This window comes from Pteropus vampyrus, unplaced genomic scaffold (genome assembly GCF_000151845.1).
Source record: "Pteropus vampyrus isolate Shadow unplaced genomic scaffold, Pvam_2.0 Scaffold101, whole genome shotgun sequence".
In the NCBI taxonomy this organism is placed as follows: domain Eukaryota; kingdom Metazoa; phylum Chordata; class Mammalia; order Chiroptera; family Pteropodidae; genus Pteropus; species Pteropus vampyrus.
In genome coordinates this window covers 5,066,176-5,089,933 of record NW_011888882.1, presented here as the reverse complement: position 1 = coordinate 5,089,933, position 23,758 = coordinate 5,066,176, and the positions used below count along the sequence as shown (strand labels likewise).

Below are 23,758 nucleotides of genomic sequence, written 5' to 3'. Positions count from 1 at the left end.
CTCAAGGATAACGAAAAGTCTGTCTTGTTGACAAGGGTATGTCAGTTTGGCTTTTTTCTCCAATATTTCCGAGTACATAACTTTGTTACCACAATTTGTCACTTCAGGTTAAACTGACGACAGCTGTTTTACATTTTACGTTGATTAATGTAAATATTAGATTTATGGTTCTTTAAATCCCAACAAGTGATAGCTTTGAATCCCTGCTATATTAATTTCCATATAAATTCTGATGCGCTGAGATGATAGCATTGTAAATTTTGGAGGCGGTGGAGAGCTCTTTCAATTAGTTCATCAACTTGAGACAATTCAAAGACAAATATTATCAATTTTAGATTATATTTAATAAATCGGTTTCTAGAAGTAGTTTTTTTGCAGAATAAATTCCCACCAGTTGACCTAATGGAGTACGGAGTTGCCAGCGCTTCATAGCAGCTGCTGCGCTGGGCCAACTCCGAGGCTTGGCGAGCCACATGGTGGGAGGTAGGTACAGCTGGAGTACTCCAGGGCTGGGCGCCACGTTGCTTTTCCTTTCTAAAATAGGGAGACAACGCTTCTGGCTATTGTATAAAAGAGTCGCGAACTGTGTTCATTCGCACATCAACTAAGGCGTAAAGAGATAGAGCGCCTTCTAATCCGACCTTTGGCAACTTGTTCATCACAAATGCTGAGTTTTAATGCCTCTGGCTTCGTTCGCCTTGGGGAAACACACTTGGGAGAATGGCCAAGTATCTCAGCAATCGCGGCGAACTGCACAGGATCAAAACCACCATGCCAGCCCAGCAGTACTCACCGCCCTCGCGGAACCCCGCCAACCCCACCATATTTTCAGCTACCCAGTTGTTTTACGCAGCGCTGTACAGCCTTTCCTCACTCCGTTCGCGCTCTCTTCATCCATTCTATATTCGACCCCAGGTTCCTAATCCCCACCGGACAACACAGCGCCATCTCCCGCCTAGGAGACAGCGCGAAACCAGACCGCACGGCGGCGGGCATCTCCCCGCGTTCCTTGCAGAACGTCGGCCAGCCAGCCGTAACTCCGCGGCTGGTGATTGACAGGCGGCTGTAGCTATGAGCCGCAGGGGCGGGACGCCGCGTCACTTCCTGGCCTTTTGGGGGAGATGGGATATATAAACTCGCTGCTCACGCAGCTCCCTCGCTTCCACAGTATGGCCGGCGACATTAGCTAGCGCTCGCTCTGGTCTCTCTAACGGGGAAACAGCGGACTACAAGAGACTGAACTGTATCTGCCTCTATTTCCAACAGACTCACGTTCAACTTTCGCTCACACACACACACAAAAAGCCGGGAAAATTTTATTAATCCTTTTTTTAAAAAAAGTTAATATAAAATTTTAGCAAAAAAAAAAAAAAAGAGGAACCTGAACTTTAGTAACACAGCTGGAACAATCCGCAGCAGCGGCGGGAGAAGAGATTTAATTTAGTTGATTTTCTGTGGTTGTTGGTTGTTCGCTAGTCTCACGGTGATGGAAGCTGCACATTTTTTCGAAGGGACTGAGAAGCTGCTGGAGGTTTGGTTCTCCAGGCAGCAACCCGACGCAAACCAAGGATCTGGGGATCTTCGCACCATTCCAAGGTGGGTGCTCAGGACTCTCGCCCACAGTCGGGTTTGGGGTCTGTTGCCGCCTGGAAGGCATCAGCCATGGGCGGAGATCGGGGGGCCGGGTTTCCGCAGCCTGTTCAGGTGGAAGCAGGTCCGCGGTCGTAGGCCGTTTCGACGGCCGTAGAGGGGGCCCCGGTGCTGGGGGGAGCGGCCCCGTCCACGCGGGGGCTGAGCCGGTTTCTCCTGCCGCCGTTGCTGGGCCGGGTACTGCCCGGGGGGAGGGGAGGAGGCCAGCACCACCGCGTGCTCAGGTAACGTGCCCCGCGAGGCGTGCGGGGCGGCGGACTGCGCCGCTCCGGGTGATTTGGCGGCCCGCGCCTTCCGACTTTCCCCTCCGGAGTTGACTGTCAGAGATCCCGGGCGGGGGTGTCTCGGGGGGCCCACGCGGGCTCCTTCCCAGCAGGTGTGGCTCGGCGGGCTTAGTCAGGCGCTAATTCGGGCGTGCCCGCGTTGGGGAGTGGAGTCTGAGCTGGACTCGTTTTCGCTGTGTGTGGCGGATAGGAGGGGGGCCCCTCTGTGTCCTGGGCTCAGGGGCTGGCGAGCAGGCCTCTAGCCAGCGGTCCGCGCTTGCAGCATGTGGCGCTCGGGCAGCGGGGATTGGGCGGGAGCTGTGGTGTCGCATTGGCTGGGCCCCACCGCCGCTCTAACGTGCTTTGCACCAAAGCCTTTTCGGGGCGGCCCCAGGAGCAAGCCGTGCAGCCCGCCGAAGCTTGCTCCCGAGTCTCCTGACCTTGGGTTGTGTAACCTGTTACCGAGTCGGTGGGATCCTGACGAGCTGCAGGGTGGAGTAAGGTTTGCCTACATTTATGGTCTAGAGGCCGGTCCAGCCCAGGACATAATACCTTTAATGCCTAAGCCAGCAAAGGAATCTGGGGCCCTGGGTTCCCACCCGAGCAGTGTCATGCGAGAGAGCTGGATTAGTAGCGCAGAAAAGGAGAGGTTTTCTAGTGGTCTTGGGAAATGCAACCGCAAGTAAAAGCGCAGGTGATTCCGAAGGTGCCCGGGCCTATACCCGGCGGTGCTCAGACCGCTAGCCACCCCTTGGCTTTCTAGACTCCTTCGAGCATGAGTGCGGCGTCTGTGGCGGTGCGGCGCAGGAACCGGCGTGGCCGCTTCATTGAGAGGCGACGACCAATGAGCTCCTGGGCCCGACCGAGAGCCTGGCCCCAGGGTGTGGGCCAATGGGCGTTTCAGGAATGTTGGCTACGCTCGCCGCTGTCCCTGACAAAAAGCAACTGGAGAAGGGATTCCAAGAGGACACGTGCTGCCGGGACTTTAAGGCATTATTAGGTCTTGAAAGATTCTCTTGGAGAAAAGCATCATGATAGCTAAAATGCCACAGGTCTCATTTTTCGTGCTGTGTGCCACACTTAAAGTGCTTACTATGTGCCAGGCTCAATTCTAAGCACTTTTGTATATATATCCATATATATATACGTATATGTATGTGTGTGTATATATATATGTATATGCACATATACATATGTATGTATATATATACATAGTATAGGAAGCAGTTAACGTTTCTTACAATATGGGGAAGCTTAGTATTTCCTCCATTTCACAGATGAGGAAAACTCCCGGGTGTTGATGGCAAGTATTTGGTAAAACGATTGTGATCGGATTATCTCTAAAAACTCTAAAATAAAATAAATAACACTGTTTCGCTCTGGCTCATTAAATGTTTTGAAGTTTTGTAAGGACACCTTATTAAAGGGAAGGGGGTTTTTACTTCCTCGACTTCTTGGGCAGAAACGTCAGAATTTCAGCTCGTGTGTTTTGGTGGTTAAAGAGTTCCCTGGGTCGAGGAGGAGAGAAAGGCTTATAAAAGGGCAGCTTGCTTTCTTTAAATATTTGAGAATCATTTTTACTTTGTACTGTCATTAGTAGCAGTTACTTTATTTGCTTCAGTGTGGCTCTTAAAGTGATGGCGGAAGTTAAATCCTCAAGGACAGAATATTTTTTTTTGTCAAGTTTATGATTTAGTGCTATACATTTGTAGATATATAACATTCATCAAACCATTATTTTGAGAGTCTTTCTAGCAGCATTTATCTCCTGTTGTCCATGGAACAACTAAGAACTAAAAAGTCTATTGGTTTTAACTGAGGAGTCCATTGGGGACATTTCTGAAAATATTTTTCAATGACCTTATCTGTCAAGCAAGAGTCACTTAGTTGGGTTATTTACTAGGTTAAAAAGTACCTGAAAAAAATATCAGATACTAGATAAATCACCTAAAGTCAATACCTCGCAAGAGGGAATCATTGGAGCCTGGTCTCTGGGAAAGTGGCGTGGGCCCCCAGAGACCTTGGAAGGATAATGGGTTATCCAGAAGAGTATGCATAGTGAAATGGTGTATGGCCTCTGGAATGTCTGGATTTGAATTAAAACAACATTTAATAGCTGTGTGATGTTTATTCATCTGTAAAATGAGACAATAAAGGCACCTACTTCATGGGGTAGTTGTGAGGATTAAAGTGGGTTAATAAACATGTAGTACTTAAAAACTGACACACAGTAGCCACTATACAAGAGTTACTATTTTTATCTTTGATTCTTTGTTCTTCTGGACAAAATCTTTTTTTCCCCCTTCTTTTTTTAGCAACCAAGTCTGGAGAATGAAGTTTATCAGATTGTAGTCTAAAAGGCTACACGTTGAAGGGTACCCTAGCAATGTGATGTAGTTATTTTTATTCAAGTAGAGAAGGCAGTATCACTGGGGAATTTTAGATTGCTTCATTATATTAATCTTCTTATAGAATAATTAACCTTTAATAACTTTGTTTTTATTTAATGATATAAAAATTTGGAAGCCAGAAAATCGTTGCTTGTCCTCGTCTCACATCCCCACCCTCAGTAATCCCATTACAATGTAAACAGGACAAAAAACAACAAATGTCTGCTAGAATGCAGAGAAAAGAGAACTCTCATACATTGTTGGTTGGATTGCAAATTAGTACAGCTACTATGGAAAACTGTATGGAGGTTTCGCAAAAATTAAAAATGAATAAACCTTTTGACCCAGCAATTGCACTTCTGGGTATTTATCCAAGGAAAACCACAACAATAATTCATAAAGAGCTATGCACCCCAATATTCATAGCACAGTTTACAATAGTTAAGATATGGAAGCAACCTAAGTGCCCATCAACACGATTGGATAAAGAAATTATGGTTCATACGTTCAGTGGAATATTAGCCATTAAAAAAATGAAATCCTACTATTTGCAACGACGTGGATGGACCTAGAGGTTCTTATGCTGAGTGAAGTAAGTTTGACAGAGAAAGATAAATACTACATGATTTCACTTACATGAGGAATCTAAGGAACAAAAAGAACAAATTAAGCAAAAACAGACAAATATAGTGGACAAGTTTGGTGACAAACTTGTCACCAAAAGTACAAATTGGTAATTGACAGATGGTCATGGGGATGGAGGGGGAGCACTGCATAGGGAATGCAGTTAGCATTAATACGATGGCTAGGTGGGGGCCAGGGGAGGGAGGGATTAATTGGGGGGATCATTTTATGAACTAAATAGATGTCTAACCAATGTACTGTATACTTGAAACTAACTTAACTTAAACTAACTATACTTAAAATTAACTTAAAATGTAAATAGATGAAAGGTCACAGTTAAAAGACATTTCACAGACTGGATTAAAATTAAAAAATACATACAGTATATGTCAAACTTATAAAACCTAAAGACTAAGAGTGAGAAGGCACAAATATCGTAACTGGGCATCACTACACGTGCTATAAAGACATTAAAATGATAAGGATGTTTTGGGAAAAGTCAGAAAAATACCTTTCCAACATTGATGCAAGAGGAAATAGAAAATTTAAATAGTCCTATAACCATTATGTAAATTGTGTTAGGCATTAATCATCCTACAAAGAATAGTAGGTCCAAATGGCTTCACTGGAGTTTTTCCCTAACATTTAAGGAAGAAATAATTCTAACCTTTTTCACACATTCTTGTAAATAGAGGGGGAAGACATTTCCCAGCTAATTTTGAGATTAGCATAATTTTGATATCAAACCCTGACAAACTGAAGGAATCAGAATTCTCATAACTGCTGGTGTGAATGAAAACCGAACAAACTACTTTTGAAAATGGTTTGACTGTTTCTTAAAAAGTAGCATATACTGTAAGACTTAATTTCTGTAAACTCTGCATACTAATCTGACAGATGAATGGTTGTCTGAGGATAGAGTAAAGGAAGAGTGGCTTATAAAGAGGCTTGAGGGGCCTTTTGGGGGGGTGATCGAGGTGTTCATTATCTTGTAATAGGTTGTAGGGTGTGCACATATCTAGCACAAAGATTTGGTTGGTCTGAATCTTCATCTAACACTTGGTATTGTCTACTTAGTTTTAGCTATTGTGGGTGTGTAGTAGTTTGTATTCTCCATCAGACTAGTGGAGTTGAGCTTCCTTTTATATCTATTGGCCATTTGAATATCTTTTGTGAAATGCTTGTTCAAGTCTGTTTGCCTGTTTTTCTTTTGGGGATGACTTTTTTATTCGCAAGAGTTTTTGATATATTGTCGATGAATTCTCTGTCCAGTGTGTGTTACAGATATACCCTCTGTGGTGTTCCGTATTATATTGATAACTTTAAAAATAGAAGCTTATGCATTTAATTGTCCAATTTATGAATATTTCCCGTTAATGGTTAGCAGTTTCTACGTACCACTTAAGATGTCTTTTGCTTATCCCAAAGTAACAAAGATGTTCCTCCCCTGCAAAGTTGTTTTACCTTTCATATGTAGATCTGGATTCTACTCTCAAGTCAAACTGGAACCCTCTCCCTGAATGTTCACCTTTTCTATTAAACATTTTCTACCCTCCTGTAGACCATTGCATAGAATTTACTTGAGTATAATCTAAACAAATTACATAATACTGAGAATATTTTTTTTTTTTTTTACTGATTTCTCAAGGGAGACAAAAAGGACACATGTAAAAAAAAGTTGATGTGTGTGTGTGTGTGTGTGTGTGTGTTTTGTTTTGTTTTTTGTCTTTAATAGGAAAATTTTGTCTGGTATGGCTTGGGTTGAAGAATACTGATTAACAGTGTGTTGGAGAAAAGCAGTAGTCCAGACATGTCCACATAAATAAAGGAATGGATGATGTGTTCTAAAACTGACGTGTTTCATGTGATATTTAAAGTTGAAATGTAAAGAGAGGGGTTTATATCTTAGGTTTAACCTGAAGTTGTCTACGAATTTTTTAGATTTCAAAAGGATGTTGAATAGAAATCCGTGACCATGTATAAGAATTTCTTATAAGAAATGGCAGCTTTGCGGGGAGGGTAGGAGTAAGGGAGGGGAAGTCTGTTAGAAAATAAGAAATTTCGGTGAGAGGAAAAGATAGTTCAATTTGATCTTTCAGAACAATAAAATAGGCTTTCCTTTTTGCTTTTGAATTCATCATAGACCTGAGCTATCCTTAGTAATGAGGTGGGTTCAGATGGGAAGTTCTAGTGGAGGTGAGGAGGATAAATATTGTGAGAAAGTTTGAGGCAGTTTATTTTGTTACATGGAAATGTAAAAATTAAAATCTCTAATGTTAGTGTTGGAAAAGACGTTTAGGACTAGTGAGATGTTCTATTCTCTCTTTCACTCATTTTATTAGCTAAAATATAACTTGCATTAAGGATTGGGAGCAGTTGAAAAGATAGTAAATCATACTTCAGTATTAACTTTCCCAGAACTCATGCCTTACTTGACTATATCATTGCACAGTATTGCAGTATTGATAATTTACATTGAAGGAATTTACAACCCATTACCAAAAAACCTTTTAGTGTAAATGTTTTGGAGTAGGAAAACTTCTATTGAATTAAACTCCTCATTGCATTCCTAACAGCAGTTTCAAAAAAAAGTTTGAACTGTCTCCAAACTACCCTTTTTTAAGAAGTACACCTTGAATAATAATCAGCCAAATGTAGCAATAATTTTACTGATAGCAATTGAAATTTGGGGTAAAAATTTGAGGTTGAGAATACTGTGATTATAATTAACAGTGCATTCTGGGTTGGTTTCTTGAAACAAAAAGAAATATCTGAATTAACTGCCCTAGGAAGGTATCCACAGAATTTAACTTCTGGTCAGCTTTGTTGAAGAATAATCTTTATGTTTTAAGATACTTTTAACCCAAAGACTTCTACTTTATATAGAGGCCTAAAAGCAAGGAGACTTAAGACATAGACAAACTGGCTGTTAGCTAAGGGCACAGTTGAGGGAAGTTCCTTTTCAATAGGCTTATTTGAGTACATTACTTGGTAACTCTGAAATCAGCAATTTTTACCCCTTAAGGAAGTAATCCATTAGGGGAATGTAATTACATGGAGGCCTTTTAAATGCAGATTTTCAGGCACCATCTGGTGGAATGTCTGACCTGGACATGAATAGGACCCTTCTCAACTCTTCAGGTGCGAACAGTTCTTCCACCTGCCAGCAACCTTCTTCTGTTCCCTTAGTCATTAATTTTTCAAATTGTGGTAAGATTTACCATTTTAAACACTTTTTTAAGTGTACAGTTCAGTATTGAGTAAATGTACATTGTTGTGGAATAGGTCTCTGGAACATTTTTCATCTTACAAAACTGAAACTACCCATTAAATAATTTCCCCTCCCCCCATTGACAGCCACCTTTCTACTTTCTCTGTGATTTTGACTAGATATTTCATAGGGAACGTTTGAGTACCTTTTATAAGTAGAATCATGCAGTATTTGTCCTTTTGTGACTGACTTATTCGTTTAGCATAATGTCCTCAAGATTCATGTTAAAAGCATTTGATAAATTTTCCTTTAAGCTGAATAATCCATTATATGTATACAGCACATTATCCATTAATCCCTTGATGGACATTTGGGTTGCTTCCACCTTTTGACAGTTATGCATAACAATGAACATGGGTGTGTAAATGTATCTTCCAGGTCCTGTTTTTAATTCTTTTGGCTATATACCCAGAAGTGGGATTGCTGGATCACGTGGTAATTTTCACCAAAGGTGCGCTATTACAGTTTCTCCACATCCTTGCCAACACTTTTTAGTTCCTTTCCTCTATTTTTCTTTTTCTTTTTTCTTTCTTTTTTTGGACATCTTAACGGATGTGAGGTGGTATCTCCTGATTTTGATTAGCGTTTCTTTTATGAATAGTGACATAGAGCATCTTTTCATGTGCTTGTTGGCCATTTGCATATCTTTTTTAGAGAATTGTCTCTTCAAGTCCTTTGCCCATTTTTTGATTGGGTTTTTGTTGTTGGAGTTCCTTATTATATTCTGGATATTAACTTCTTACCAGACACACGATTTACAGATATTTCCTCCCATTCTAAAAGTTGTCTTTTCACTCTGTCAAATATTTCCTTACTGTGCACAGAAGTTACTAAGTTTGTAGTTTTGTTGCCTGTGGTCTTTGTGTCATAACCAAGAAAATATTGCCAAATCAGGCGTCAAGCTTTTCCTATATTTTCTCCTAGGAGATTTGTAGTTTTAAGTCTTTAATATAAGTCTTTAATCCATTTTGAGCTAGTTTTTATATATGACATAATGTAAGGGTCCAACTTCATTCTTTGGTATGGATTTCCGTTTTTCCCAACATCATTTGATTGATACACTATTCTTTCCCAATTGTGTAGCCTTGGACCTTTGTCATAATGTCATTTGACCTGAGGCATTTACTTTTTATATTAAAAAATGTAGTCATTTGGCCATTTCAGGTCTTAAGGAATCAGATGATGCCGAAGTCTTTCTTGTCATTTTAATTGTATGTTTTCCCTTGTAAGCACCCCAATTTGTTCTGTTTTTATTAGACCACAGACTCTTAAAGAAAGCTTTAAATATAAAATATGGTTTGCCATTAATATTTTGTTTTTCAAACCTACTGACTAAAATCTTCAGTTCATGTACTATGATTAATAGTAAAGAGCATATAATTTCTTTGGGATCATTTATCATGACCTAACTTAGGTTTAAGTTAATTAAGTTTTCTCAGCCTCTGCTTTGTTGACATTCGAGCTAGATAACTTTTTATCGTAGGTAACAGTACTATATGGAATAGCAGCATCCCTGGTGTCTATTCCCACTGCATGCCAGCAACAATACCCCTTCCCCAGTGTGACAACCAAAAATGTCTCTAAATATTGCCAAATGTTTTCTGGGTGTCAAAGTCATCCCCAGTTGAGAACCACTGAGTTAGACCAGTGAGGAGATGGCGGCATTTAAGTAAAGAAAGTATACTTCAATTTGGAATATTTTGGCGTATCTGTGAATTTTGTTGTGTTTTATACCGCCTTGCAATTGTGTAACACTTTGAGTACTTTTTGCATATTTTCCAACACTAAATCAGTATTATGTAATACACTCCAAAATTGTCTGCTTTATCAGTTTATCATTTACTGAACTCATCTGTATTTTAAACTGAAGTAAAATATCAGTGAGTAACAAAAAGACCAATTTTATAAAATAGTTTATATTATTGACTAGTAATTCTCAGTCTAGGTGTTAGTGTGTTTGGCAACAAATAACAGACACTTTCCACCATACCGAGCCCTCCTGTGACATTCTAAATTGATACTATCTCACTTTGAAATCACAGATAAGTGACTTAGAAAATGTCTTTTTTTTTTTTTTTTTTAATCATTAAATTTGGACATAAAGCAGGGCACTGAAAACCTTTAAAACAGGAGTCAGCAAACATTCTGTAAAGGGCTAGAGAGTAAATTTTAAATTTTGCAAGGCAGACAGTCTGTTGCAACTACTCAGCTCTCCCCTTATAGGGAGAAAGCAACCACAGACAATATATAGATGAATGGGTGTGGCTAGGATCCAGTAAAACTTTATTTACAAAAGGAGACTTATTTTCCCCACAGAAATGTGATAGAATGATTGATTGGAATTCTTAGCTGGTTTGGTGTTGGTTTTTCACCATTCCATTTATGCACATGTATAGTATTCATTGTATTAACTTCTTCGGTTATGTTTCTCATGTCTTTCTTGCCCCTTTATGTTGTTGCGTCTAGCAGCTCTCCTAGGATTGTCTTTATAACCACTTGGTTGGTAGACCATCCAACTGTTTGTCCTAGGGTGTTTTAAAGCAATTGCTTTCTTTTATACTGTGACTTTGGAAAAATACAGACTGCTTGAGGGCTTCTATTCGGTAAGGAAGTTTGGTTGCGGAGTTTATTAACTAATGATGAATGGAGTTACAAGAGCATTGTGGTTTCCATAAAGGTGAAAAAAGCACACTCTGCTGTGATGCTTGCTAAATGCAACTAAAAGCTCTGGACAGAATGCATGGTGCAGCTGAGGATTCTGAAAAGTAAATGTTAGCAAGTGAATGGGAGAAGGAAACCAGAACTCAAAATACCACTGAAACAGCCTGATTTCCTGTTTCTTTTTATCCTCTGACATCTCCTGAGGTGGTCTCAAAGGCTGCACACCAGGTGCAAACAAAAAGAGCTCTAAGGGGTCCTCTTTTTCTGGTCTGCAAAGACAGAAAGAAGAGAGCCCCTTTGGGGGGTGGGGGGAGAGAGAGAGAGAGAGAGAGAGAGAGAGAGAGAGTGTGTGTGTGTGTGTGTGTGTGTGTGTGTGTGTTGGAGGGGAGGATCCGTTTTTGTTTTTCTGGTGCTTTGCTTTTTTCCCTCTCCTGCCACAGTATTTATCTACAGTAGTTGTGACCCGGCAGATACCTAAACTCTAAAGGAAAGGGAGGGGAGATCTTTTCTGACCAAAGGAACTGTGATCGTAAGAGGGATATATCCCTGTTGCTGCTTTTTCCCTTTGTCATTGCCCCATTTGGCCCGAGAGAGACAGTCAGTCACAGGCAACTTGCTGCAAAGCGGAGGAAATAAAGCCTTGGCTTTTCTAGCCAGAGGACCAAGAAGCTTCGCTGCTCTGCTGCTCCTGCTCCTGAGTTAGAAATTGTCAGGGCAGTTATGGAGGGGAGTAGGAGTGAGATGAGAAAGTGATTCTATAAAGATTTATATGAACACCCTCAGCTGCTCTTGTATGGGTCTGACCCTAGACAGCATATCAAAGGCCTTGAAAACTGATAGCTCACTTCCCAGTCTTAGATTGGGCACTGAGTGGCATATAAAGCAGGACAAATTTGAATACCAGTGCATGCATAGTCTTTCCTGACTAAACTGAAAACGCAACATAACCCATACAGAAGTTGGATAAGAACTTGAAGACTGAACCTTAACCATTTCAATTGCCTGCTAAAACAATTTTTAAAAATTGACATGCTCCAATTTTATAACATCAAAGTATTCGAGATACCGTTATAAATTACTCAGTTATTCAAATGACCAGGGAATTCTCAGCATCTCTCAAAGGAAAAGACAGCAAGCACCAGCCTTGTGATGCAGATCAAGATTTAAAGGCAGCTATCATAACCATTCTCTAAGAGTGAATACTCTTAAAATGTAAAGAAAGAATAAAGTATTAGAGAAATAGAAGGTGCAACTTAAAAATATGACAAATAATATAACTACTGGAATAAAAAGTTAACTGTATGGGCCTTAGTAGAATGGAGATGACAGAAGAGTGAGTGAGGTCAGTCAGAATTATCCAGTCAGAACAACAGAAAAGACTGGGGGCGTGGGCAAGAATGAACAGAACCCGAGGGGCTTATGGGACAAACCAGAAAGTTCAACATTTTGTATCAGAAGATTCTGAGAAAGAAAAGTGTATTGTATAAAAAATATTTGAGAAAATAATCCACATTTAGGTTCCTTATAATGAATGGGTTCTATAGCAACTAAGTTATTCAGCAGTGAAAAGAGTAAGCTTCATTTATATAGATTAAAATAGAATTCAGGTGGAATATATAATATCTAGTTAGTTGACAGGATAATTCTGTCAAATGAATCTTTAAGTCTATTCAAGAACGTGCCCTCTAAATACTTAAACTATTATGGTACCCATTTTAAAAAAACAAACAGTAAAGGGTCATGTAACAGTAGTTTTAGATTTTTAAAATTTAAGATTGTTTATGGGTTTCCAGCAAGTCCATAGATCTAATTAGAATAATTACTTATTGCCAGATTCATATATTTGAAGGCCTGTTATGAACTAGGCTAGGCACTGAGGAAAGAAAAAATAAAAACAGTTCCTAACTACATGGAATGATTGATGTAAATACCAAAATAGTTGCACAAATAAAACATTTCGGCAAGTCTTATGAGTTTTAAAACCTTTTCATGACAGGTTTGATCTAGTGGGGATAGTGGAATAACTTGAACTGGAAGAAGGGGGCTGTGAGGACAAGGTTGAAATCCATTCCAACAGTACCCAGAACAGTCAAACATTGTTGTCTCAGTATAATTATAATGTTCTCTTTCACCCTCAAATGCCTTGACTTGAGTAAACAAGTTTATGGCACCTAAGTTTTAGGGAGAGAGAATAGTTTGTGGGAAAGCGTAGCTTGACTGAAGTACAGAGATTAGGGATAGATTTAGTTATCTATATATTTTTCAATATAGGTTTCATTTTATTATTAGATTGCTTTAATTTATATTATAAAATTTGTCAAGTCGGATGAAAAGGGGGATGCTGGGTGATCTGAAGATTAGATAATAGTTTATTCTCTGGAGAGAGTAAAACATGATCTTTCTGAAATCGGAGATCCTATTATTATTGTGGAGGAATACAGTCACCATCCCAAAAACAAAGTCAAAGCTTATACTGAGCGTGAGATCCCTAGCCTTTTATCCTCTTTTGTCTACCACAAATCCAAACGTTCTTCAGGCAAGAGAATGGAATATTTGGTGATCTTAGATGGAAAATGATGACATTAGTTCCCCAGTGATAGCAGCCCAGTCAGAGGACCCTGTCCCGTATAGAGGCCCATAGTAAAACAAGCCCCATTCATGTGCATAGACCTGATGAGCTCATTCTTAGTATCCTATTCTTGGCCTAGACTCACATTAAAGAAATGTTGAAAGACAGTTGGGGGAACACTTGAGGATAAATTCGGATAAGTGCATAGAAAACAGAAGCAAGTGAAAAGGCAAGACAGCTTTTAAATCCAGACAAAACAAAGTTATACAAGAAAGAAAAAGTTTGTTATCCTATCTATCTAGCTCAGCCAATGGAGCATATTTAAAAGTGTTAACATACCATAGTTAACACTGTTGTCTTGTCTGATGTATATGAATGTTAAGAGTAAATCTTAAGAGTTTTCACCATAAGGAAAAAGTTTTTCTTTTCTTTTCTTTTCTTTTTTTTTTTTGCTCTATTGAATCTGTATGAGATGATGGATGCTAACTAAGCTTGTAATCATTTCACAATATATGTAAGTCAAACTATTATGCCATATATCTTGAATTTATACAACACTTGATATATATCAATTAGATCGCAATAAAACTGGGAGGAGAGAGTCTTATAAATAGTGAATATAACTGAGAAGGTGTGATAGGAAAGGATTCATTAGAATATCCAGTGGGTGGAATAAAGTATTTGCAAGAGTGCTGAATTTCAATGGAAAGTCAGTAGGTAATGGCATCAGCAGGTAGCGTTATTGGAAAATCTTCAGTATTTGAATTCTTATTATCTAGTAGGTAAATTTGATACACATTATGTGATTTAATCTTGTTAGTCTTGTGAAGTGGGTTTTATTACCCACCAGGTAAAGAAACCAAGCCCAGGAATAATTGCAAGGACTGTCACAAAGCAAAAAAGTCAATAGCTTCTATAAAAGCCCCATGTTGTGAACATGCCTGACCTCGTCTGATCTCAGAAGCTAAGCAGAGTTGGGCCTCGTTAGTACTTGAATGGGAGATCACCTAGGAAGACCAGGTGCTGTAGGTGTTAAAAAAAAGCCCCATGTTTTACTTCAGGTCCGATTATTCCTTTTTGCATTAAAGCATACTATTCATGGGATTGAAATACTGGTGGTTCTGAAAGTTGTTTGTACATTAGTGAACTTTGAGTCTTAGAAATATGAAACGCAAAGCTATTGCTTGGCTATCTAAATAAACTAAGAGGATTAAAACAATCTATGTTTGTGTTACTCAGAACTCGGTCTTAATTATAACTTTTCTTCCTTAAACAAGTAATTGTACCATTTTTAAAATTCAAAACTGCAAAAACATAGCCTAGTCTAATATGTATTTTTTTTTCAAGCAATTGTTGGCACCTTTTAAAAAGAAATAATTGTTAGCTCTTTTTAAAAAATTGGTTAAGTTATGGGCAAATAGGCTCTATAATCATTAGCAAGCCAAACTCATACAAATTTTTCAGATAGGTCTCAGTACTATTCAGTTTAACTGATGTACCCATCTTAGGAATTAACTGCCTTCTGTGATTGTGCATGCAGTTGCCCATTGGGCCAGTATCAGTTCCTTTTGGCAAAATGATGAAACACAGTTCCACAGGATTGATTGGTACTATGTTTGCTTTTTAATATATCTGTTTTTATGCTGGCTATGCTGTTGAGGATGTCTTATAAAGGTCTTAACTGGAAAAGAAAACTTAAACCATAATATGTCATTTTCTTGGGTATAGAAGAATGACCTACCAAGTAGTAAGAGCTTTAAAACATTTTTAGCCTTTAATCTGATTATTTTAAGATGTCTTGTGGAACTGTTCTATGTTTTTTTCGTTTATAGTGGGCACACTACAGAGGAAATACTTCCTTAGATCTCAGTCAAGTAAATTAAGACCAGCTTACTGAGTTATGCCCATATAACTTTTCATATTGCTATCTATTGCCTTTGTTGAAATAGGCATTTCCCATCTTACTAAAGGGCTGGGCGCATTGTGTTCCCAAGATCTTATGTGTATGCTTACACTGTTGAATTGCCTTCTAAAGGCATTTTTCATTTTTTTTGACCATGTTTCTTGACTCTTAGACACCACTGGGTATTGTGCTTAGCTGCCAATTTGATAGCAGAAAAAAGGTATCTCAGTTTAACTTACCTTTCTTTAATCACTTAACTAGCAAGAGGTAATGTTTTTCTTTGGTTTATGAGCCTTCTGAATTTCCTTTGTATGTGGCTTATTCATATTATTTTGTCTACTTGTCTTTTCTTAGTAAATTATAAATATAATTTCTAATTTTCTGGTTTGCTTTTTTATAGTTTTTCAGATATAGCAAAACATATTATCTTATTTGTTGGACATGTCAGTATAGACAGTTTTGAAACAAAACTAAATATTGATATTTGTAAGAGAAGCTAGAACAAGAAAGCGCCGATAAATATAAAATATGCAGTGTTAATTATTGGAAAACTCTAATGAGAGGAGGCAAGTACTGTTATAAATTAATCACCTTTTTTGGTTAAATAATAGATCCGAGTGGGACATACTTTTGAAGGATGTGCAATGTTCAATCATAAGTGTGACAAAAACTGACAAGCAGGAAGCTTATGTACTCAGGTAAGTCCTATAAAACAAATGTTAGCTAACCGATTTCAGTTTGAATCATTACTTTACATAGAATAGCAAATTGTTCTTCTGGACCTTAGTTCTATGATCATTTTTACCTTATTTTTTAAAATATGGTATAAAATAAAATGTTTACTTCAGGTGTCCCTTGGCAGTAGGTTTGAAGTCTTACCTAAAAGCTCTTCGTGGTGGTTGCCGTCTTTACTTCCTTGTAGTTAGCAGGGAGTGTCTGTAAAGGAGGGTAGAATAGCATTGTACTTTTATCTTCAACCTCAGGTCTTCGTTTTAGTATATGTCTCTAAATACCGGAACTTCAGGCAAGGGGGAAATTGGCTCCACCATACAAATAGGATTGCTGTACATAACAGAAGAAAACCATTCAACCTTTTTATAGGTAGAAAGTTAATTTATTCTAGAAAAACAATGAAATTTTCTAATACATATTATAATAGGACTTGGATTGAACAAGGTCCTTAAGGTGTTTGCTTGCTTCTTACTAAGCTTGCGTTTGGCACATAGATGTTTATCAAATGTTTATATGCCAGGCCCTAGGGATATAAAGGTAAATAAAAACACATTCCTTTCTTCATGGAGTTTATTACCTAATGTAAGAAGTAAAGAGATGACTACAGAATACATGTATGTGAGTGGGTAGTGCAAGATGAGGTAAAGTATGAATTTAGTAAATAATGTCCTAGGATAGGTGAGGTGAGGAGGACAATTTTAGTAAAAGAGGGTTTACATAATGAGTTAATGGTGCTTTATACCTAATTTAAGGCCCGTTTCTGTGGATTCTAGAACATTAAACTGATTTTTATATAACAAGAGGAAGGATACTATAGTGGATTATTTGCTTCCTTGAGATCTTAACATTTAAAATTACTAGCCAAAACTTGAATGATCGTTTAATAATAGATTAATTGCATCTCAGTGGTACATAAACAGCATTACGATATTGTGACTTTTTTCAATTGCAGTGAGAGTAGCATGTTTGTCTCCAAGAGACGTTTCATTTTGAAGACATGTGGTACCACCCTCTTGCTGAAAGCACTGGTTCCCCTGTTGAAACTTGCTAGGGATTACAGTGGGTTTGACTCAATTCAAGTAAGTAATCAGAAAATATTTAATCTTTTTTCCCCCAGGCACAAATTAAGGGTTCTGAATAAATTTGTAAATAAATTTTTCTGCTTACTGCTTCAGTTATAATAGGTAAGGGCGGGCACACCACGAGAAAAGATCATTCTTCCTGCTAATCAAGAACAGAGTATGGAGGAGGCAGAAAATGAGTCGAGATATAATCCAAATGAGAGAAAGAAATGAAGAAACCAAACATGTTTAATAGTTAACTCCTTGATATGTTAATATGAATGGTAAAGAAACGAAGAAGGGAAAGCAAGTAAAACTATTCAGTCTTCATAATGAAGAATTGATTATGTTAAAAAGCAACAGACAGTATTGAGTTAAATTCTGATAACATTCAAGAATTAAGGTGTTTATACTTATGCCTTATATTGTTTGACGAACAGATGTTAGATTTTAATATTTCACTTGATTAGGGTAAAGAATATCTTGTTAGTAGAACCTAAAACAGTTTTTAATTTATTGATTCTTATAAGGAATCTAAAGCAATAAATTCTTAATTTTTGAATCACTGACTCTTGAAAATTAATGTACATATGTTCTCCCATGAAATGTTTGATTACATGCCTATTTAAAAACTCAGATTAGAAACCACTGCTCTAGAAATATTGTACCTTGTCTCTATAGTTGTCATGACCCATCATCAGTAGATTGGGCATTTTTTAGTTTCTAGAAACTCATTGACTCACTCTACATTATTAATGCTCTATTGAGATTGCTCCACTGCTTAAAAACTGAGTTGCTCTGTATAATACTAACTCATGGATATTGGTGTGAAACTTTGCTCTCTGACACAGTGGCCTTCATTTTTGTCAGCCAGCACAAGATTGCATATCCATTAAGCATATTAAAAGGAAAACATTGTTAAATATTAAGGAAAATATTTGTAGAGATAGAGCTTTGATTTTGACATATATATGTAGAAAATGGTTGATTAAGTTATCTTATCTTTTAGAGCTTCTTTTATTCTCGTAAGAATTTCATGAAGCCGTCTCACCAAGGGTACCCACACCGGAATTTCCAGGAAGAAATAGAGTTTCTTAATGCAATTTTCCCAAGTAAGTTTAGATAAATAGAATTGAAACTTGTTTTATTCAAGTTAGAGTTTATATCCTTTCGGAGATCTTTTTTTATATATAAAGGTATATACATGTAAATATAGTACATTATGCAATTTAGATAAATGTTTTAATAATAGCTGATTACAAATTTTAGAGTATGCGTGTGTGTGTACCTCAGATCAGTGTCAAAATGATGAAAAAAGTTAAGGAATTGGTCACCTGCTATAGGTAGTATTCATCTTCATCTAGCCATTTGCTCTGATTTATATCTAACTTAGTGGTTATGAAGGCTATGATCGATCCCCTTCATCCAGAAAAATGTCTAGTGGCTTCATAATCCTGTGCTGAGACACTGGTCCAGTATTCTATACAGGAATTGAGCTGATTTATAAATGACCAACACAGTGAGATCAGAACGTGACTTCAACAAAACTGGCAAGATTTTCTTCCACCCATTTACTAAGCTTTTATTTATAGACGTTCCTTTTTGAGCTTCAAGGTTAGGACACTAAAGGTTCTCTAACATTCTCATATCCTAGGTGAGGCTGAAAAGCTAGGATGATGATTTTAATAACTTGACAAAGTCTCTCACAGGCATCATTTTAAAGGAAAATCAGATTTCTGTTCTTATCTATTTATATGAAAGTATACTGGGCTATCTTAGAGAGTGCTGAGTATAATTTAGTGTAAATATCTACCAATTGTTAATTTACCATGTTGAGTGAGGCTTTGAAAAAATATGGAAAAGGAAGTGTTTTACATAAAATGACTTGTATTTACTTGGGAGAGTAGATTAAGTGGGTGACCAAATTCCATTTCTTAATGGAGTTTTAGGGAAGAACGAGCCATAGTTTTCTCAGCATCCTTTAGGCTGACTCATGGCTGAAGTGTATCTCTAAATGACAGCTAGTAAAAAATATATAATTTTAAGGATGATAGAGGGAATCCTGCCTACTTGCGAATTCACCCATTTACTTATATTTCCCTTCACTGATATTTGATAGAAGGCAAGTAGTATCATCCTAACTATTAGAAGGATGAGAAAAAGCCATTCTCTTAAATGGATCTTGTTGCATTTATTTTACATTCTTCTCCCCCAACAGATGGAGCAGCATATTGTATGGGACGTATGAATTCTGACTGTTGGTATGTTGGACACAATTTCATGGATTTTTTTTTCCCCCTCTTTTTTCTGTATAAGATTTACTTTAAACTTCCAGTTGTCATTTTTGGAAACAACTCCTTTACTTTTATATAGGTACTTATATACTTTGGATTTCCCAGAGAGTAGGGTAATCAGTCAGCCAGATCAAACCCTGGAAATTCTGATGAGTGAGCTTGACCCAGCAGTTATGGACCAGTTCTACATGAAAGATGGTGTTACTGCAAAGGATGTCACTCGTGTAAGCATTTTTAATAATTCTGGATTCTGCTTGGGGACTAAAGTCGATTATTTAACTCACTTGGTTTAACTTTTAAATTTGTATTTAATTCAGTCTTTTGCCTTCTTTTCAGGAGAGTGGAATTCGTGACCTGATACCAGGTTCTGTCATTGATGCCACAATGTTCAATCCTTGTGGGTATTCGATGAATGGCATGAAATCGGATGTAAGTAATAATGCACAAATTAAATATTTAACTTAAATAATGTACAGATTAAATAATTAAATAATACTTAAATATTTAAATGTGTCCTTTCCATTATTAACACAAAACTATTTCTCTAAGGGAACTTATTGGACTATTCACATCACTCCAGAACCAGAATTTTCTTATGTTAGCTTTGAAACAAACTTAAGTCAGACCTCCTATGATGACCTGATCAGGAAAGTTGTGGAAGTCTTCAAGCCAGGAAAATTTGTGACCACCTTGTTTGTAAATCAGGTAATTTGTTTTATTATTGACAGACAATAAAATCTTCCAGGAGGAAATAAGGATAGAGAGGCATGTCGTAAAATATATTCTAAAATGGCACATAGATACCCAGAGGTATGACTCGTTGAGGTTATTAGGATGAGAAACTTTACATGTTTCATTAGACTTCTGTTGTCTTGTTTTATATCTAGCCTAATTGATGGGCTCCTCCTGTCCTTATTTTCTCTGTTGACAGGCCTGGGGTTGGGGTGGGTGGAGGCTGGGGGTGGAGGAGGAGAGTACATAAGATATCACTCTTTATTCAGCCCATAAGAAAGCAACTAAAATATTCAAGTGCCACAGTTTTATTAAAATTGTAGTTTTAAATATTTATGGCGTGACTATTTTGTTTGCAAAAACTTCTGCAGTTTGGAAGCACTAATAGTTTATTTAATTTTTTTGCCCAGAGTTCTAAATGTCGCACAGTGCTTTCTTCGCCCCAGAAGATTGAAGGTTTTAAACGTCTTGATTGCCAGAGTGCTATGTTCAATGATTACAACTTTGTTTTTACCAGTTTTGCTAAAAAGCAGCAACAGCAGAGTTGATTAAGAAAAATGAAGAAAAAACGCAAAAAGAGAACACACATAGAAGAAGGTGGTGGCTGCTTTTTAGATATTGGTACCAGGGGCCATGCTTTCCATAACCACCACCTTGTAGTTGCAGAAAGCCCTAGATGTAATGATAGTGTAATCATTTTGAATTGTATGCATTATTATATCAAGGAGTTAGATATCTTGCATGAATGCTCTCTTCTGTGTTTAGATATCCTATGCCACTCTTGCTGTGAAATTGAAGTGCATGTAGAAAAAAACTTTTACTATATGAAACTTTACAACACTTGTGACAATTCAATTTGGTTTATGCACAGTGTAATATCCCTCCAGGTATCCTCCAAAATTCCCCACAGACAAGGCTTTCGTCCTCCTTAGGTGTTGGCCTCAGCCTAACCATCCGGGACTGTTTATTAAATTGCTGCCAAGATATTGCATCCAGTTACCTCCAGTTTCTAGAACAAATTCTCTACTAATGTTACTGAAATCAATTTCTACTTCATACAGGTGTTTTTTGCAACAGCAATTAAAGTTTTTCTTCCACGAGTCAAGTCCTCTTAAGAAAATGATTGAGTTATCCATTTTGTGTATTACTGTTTTAACATTATTGCTTCCTGTGCTTATATTCTTTTAATTGATTTCACTCCTCACCATGGTGTCTCCCTGCCTCCAATAAAGCAATACACTGTTACACTGGGTTTATACTGATATTATACCCCAGAAGGGAAAGGGGGGTAGTCCCTAGTCTGAATTTTCTTTTAAGGTCAAGGAAGTTTGGCTTTTTTTTAATTGGCATTGGCTCTTTTGGAAGATAGTGACAAACTATTGTTTAGCAAGGAAGACACAGATGAATATTAAGATATACTGGCATTACTATATGGGAACTACATGCCATTCTGTGCTCCCCAGTAAATAAGAATTAGCTTCACATGAGTCCCATGTCTTTACTACTTGCTAAGTAGTAGTACAAAAATTTTTATCACAATTTTTTAGCAAAGAGATTTCAGATACAGGTACTGGATTCAGTAAGTCAAATCAGCTTAGATCATTCACCTTAATTTTTACTTAAGCAGCCAGTTCCTCTAATTTCCATTAATAATATGCTATAAAATTTAGTTCAAAGCAGAATCAATGTCTGCCATCTTGTGACTTGAAGTTCTGTGACTTCGTGATGCATGTGATGATGTTCGGACTTCATCTGTTCCTCTTACTGGTGATATTTCTTTTACCATGGTCTCACAGGATCCAAGTGAATGACTGCCCAGAATGAGAGCTGTTCAGGTTATTCAGACATACACAGTGAAACAGAATGCTGTCCATGAAACATAAAATTCCAAAGTGGCCAGTGGGAAATGACTAGAAATACAGGCTTTCAAGAGTTGGCATCTTTTAGCTATATTTGCAAATACTGTAAGATTTAAGCAGCCTAGAAAACAGCAAAGTTGACTAAATTTTGTATTCTCGTCCTCAAAAATTTTTTTGATGCTTTCTGGATTGATGCAGTGATGTTTTTGTTCCTTCCGTATTTATAAACGAAACACTTTTTTTTTAGTGTTTCTAAGCAAAATCTACTTGGTTTGAAATCAAGTGGTTGGAACACTTTTGACTTTTATTTTAAGCATGTTCTTGATTCAAAGTTTCATTGAAGAAACTTTCAATCAATGGATCAGTTTGATTCTGTAATTAGCGTACACAGTACCTAATGTTTTGGTGCTGTTTAGAGGACTAGTGCTCAAAGTGGATTTTGTTCTTGAACAGTGCCCCAGTAGATTTGATGACATTTGTTGGCTTGAGGTCTAATTTTCTTTTCCCTAATAGATTCAATATTTCTAATGTTGAAAAACTGCAAAAATTTGTATGGAACAAAGCCTAGAAAAATGTAGATTAAACAGTAATTTAAATTAATCTTAGTGTGTATGACAGAGGAGGGAAAATTCTGGTGCCATAATTTCTCTCTTCGTGGTGTTGGACTTAAATCAGTTGAAATGTATTTCTGTACCACAATTTAAGCTTCAATAAAAGTTTGCTTAATTGATTGTCTAGTAACATTCAGAAAGCTTTCTGTTGATGTATTTTTTTAAATAGTATACATGATCAAATACTAGATAACCTAAAGGTTTTATAGTTAGTTGATGAAATCTACATTTTAGTAGTAAGGGTGTTTGAGATGAACCCTGGAAGTTGAAAAAGCCTCCTTCATAAACACTTTGATGTCCTTGACTCCTGGTGCTCTAAGCAGATTCATGATATCTCCCACTTACCCATTTTCCCTGACCAGCTCTGATTGGGATTCAAAGCCTACAAAATAAGGAGAAATAATGCTTGTGAGGCTTTATGGAAATAAGTACACTAATTAAATGCTGGTAGCCGTGGAAATAGTTCCTAAGAAAGAAAATCTGGCAAAATGCATTTTTAGCCTGAAGTTTTTCAAATCGTTGCCATATACAAAGTTTGCACGTAGAAACAACCTAGATGTCAGAAATAACGGTGCTATGGTTATAATGTCTATGCAATTATTAAATTTCTAAAGGAAATGCGTTAACTAATTAAAGTATGTAAAACTAAATGTTGAGTTAAAAATGCTGAGTATGGATTAAATGCAGGTCATGGTACTAGATACTGAGAATATAAAAATAAATGAGTCTTAATCACAGCCCCTTCTAGGTTCTCATTCTAGCAGAGGAAGTAGACAGTGATAGAGGCATATGCTGCAAGATCAAGAGAGCAGTCTTCCTCTTGGCCTAGGGTGGTGGGGAAATGTTTAATAGAAGAGGTCATCTGAGCTGACAGATTGGAACCCACTAAATAGCAAGCAAGAGTGTGGCATTGTAAGGCAGATACATTTCAAAGAGATAGAGGTGAATTGCTTGCTCTAGAAATTTCAAGAATCTCCATTTAGGTGGAGGTGCTGAGAGAAGAGAGGTGGGGAAGTGGTTAAGTTAAGATGGTGGGTGCTAAACTTCCCCCTTGACTTCTGCCCCAGGGCCAATGCATTGATATCTTTCCCAGGAGTATTGGCTACTGGCAGCTCGGTTTCTTCCTAGAAATTATTCT

The 23,758-nt window shown here is 37.6% G+C and overlaps 1 protein-coding gene across 1 annotated transcript; it reads left to right on the top strand.

Moving 5' to 3' along the window:
- Nucleotides 1-1,158: 1,158 nt before the first annotated feature.
- AMD1 (adenosylmethionine decarboxylase 1) lies at nt 1,159-22,756 on the top strand. Its single transcript, XM_011364818.2, has 9 exons — nt 1,159-1,596; nt 15,943-16,029; nt 17,016-17,142; nt 18,134-18,236; nt 19,343-19,385; nt 19,498-19,642; nt 19,755-19,847; nt 19,968-20,123; nt 20,561-22,756. Exons 1-9 carry the CDS (start codon nt 1,487-1,489, stop codon nt 20,696-20,698), a joined length of 1,002 nt encoding a protein of 333 aa, XP_011363120.1. The 5' UTR covers nt 1,159-1,486; the 3' UTR covers nt 20,699-22,756.
- Nucleotides 22,757-23,758: the final 1,002 nt, after the last annotated feature.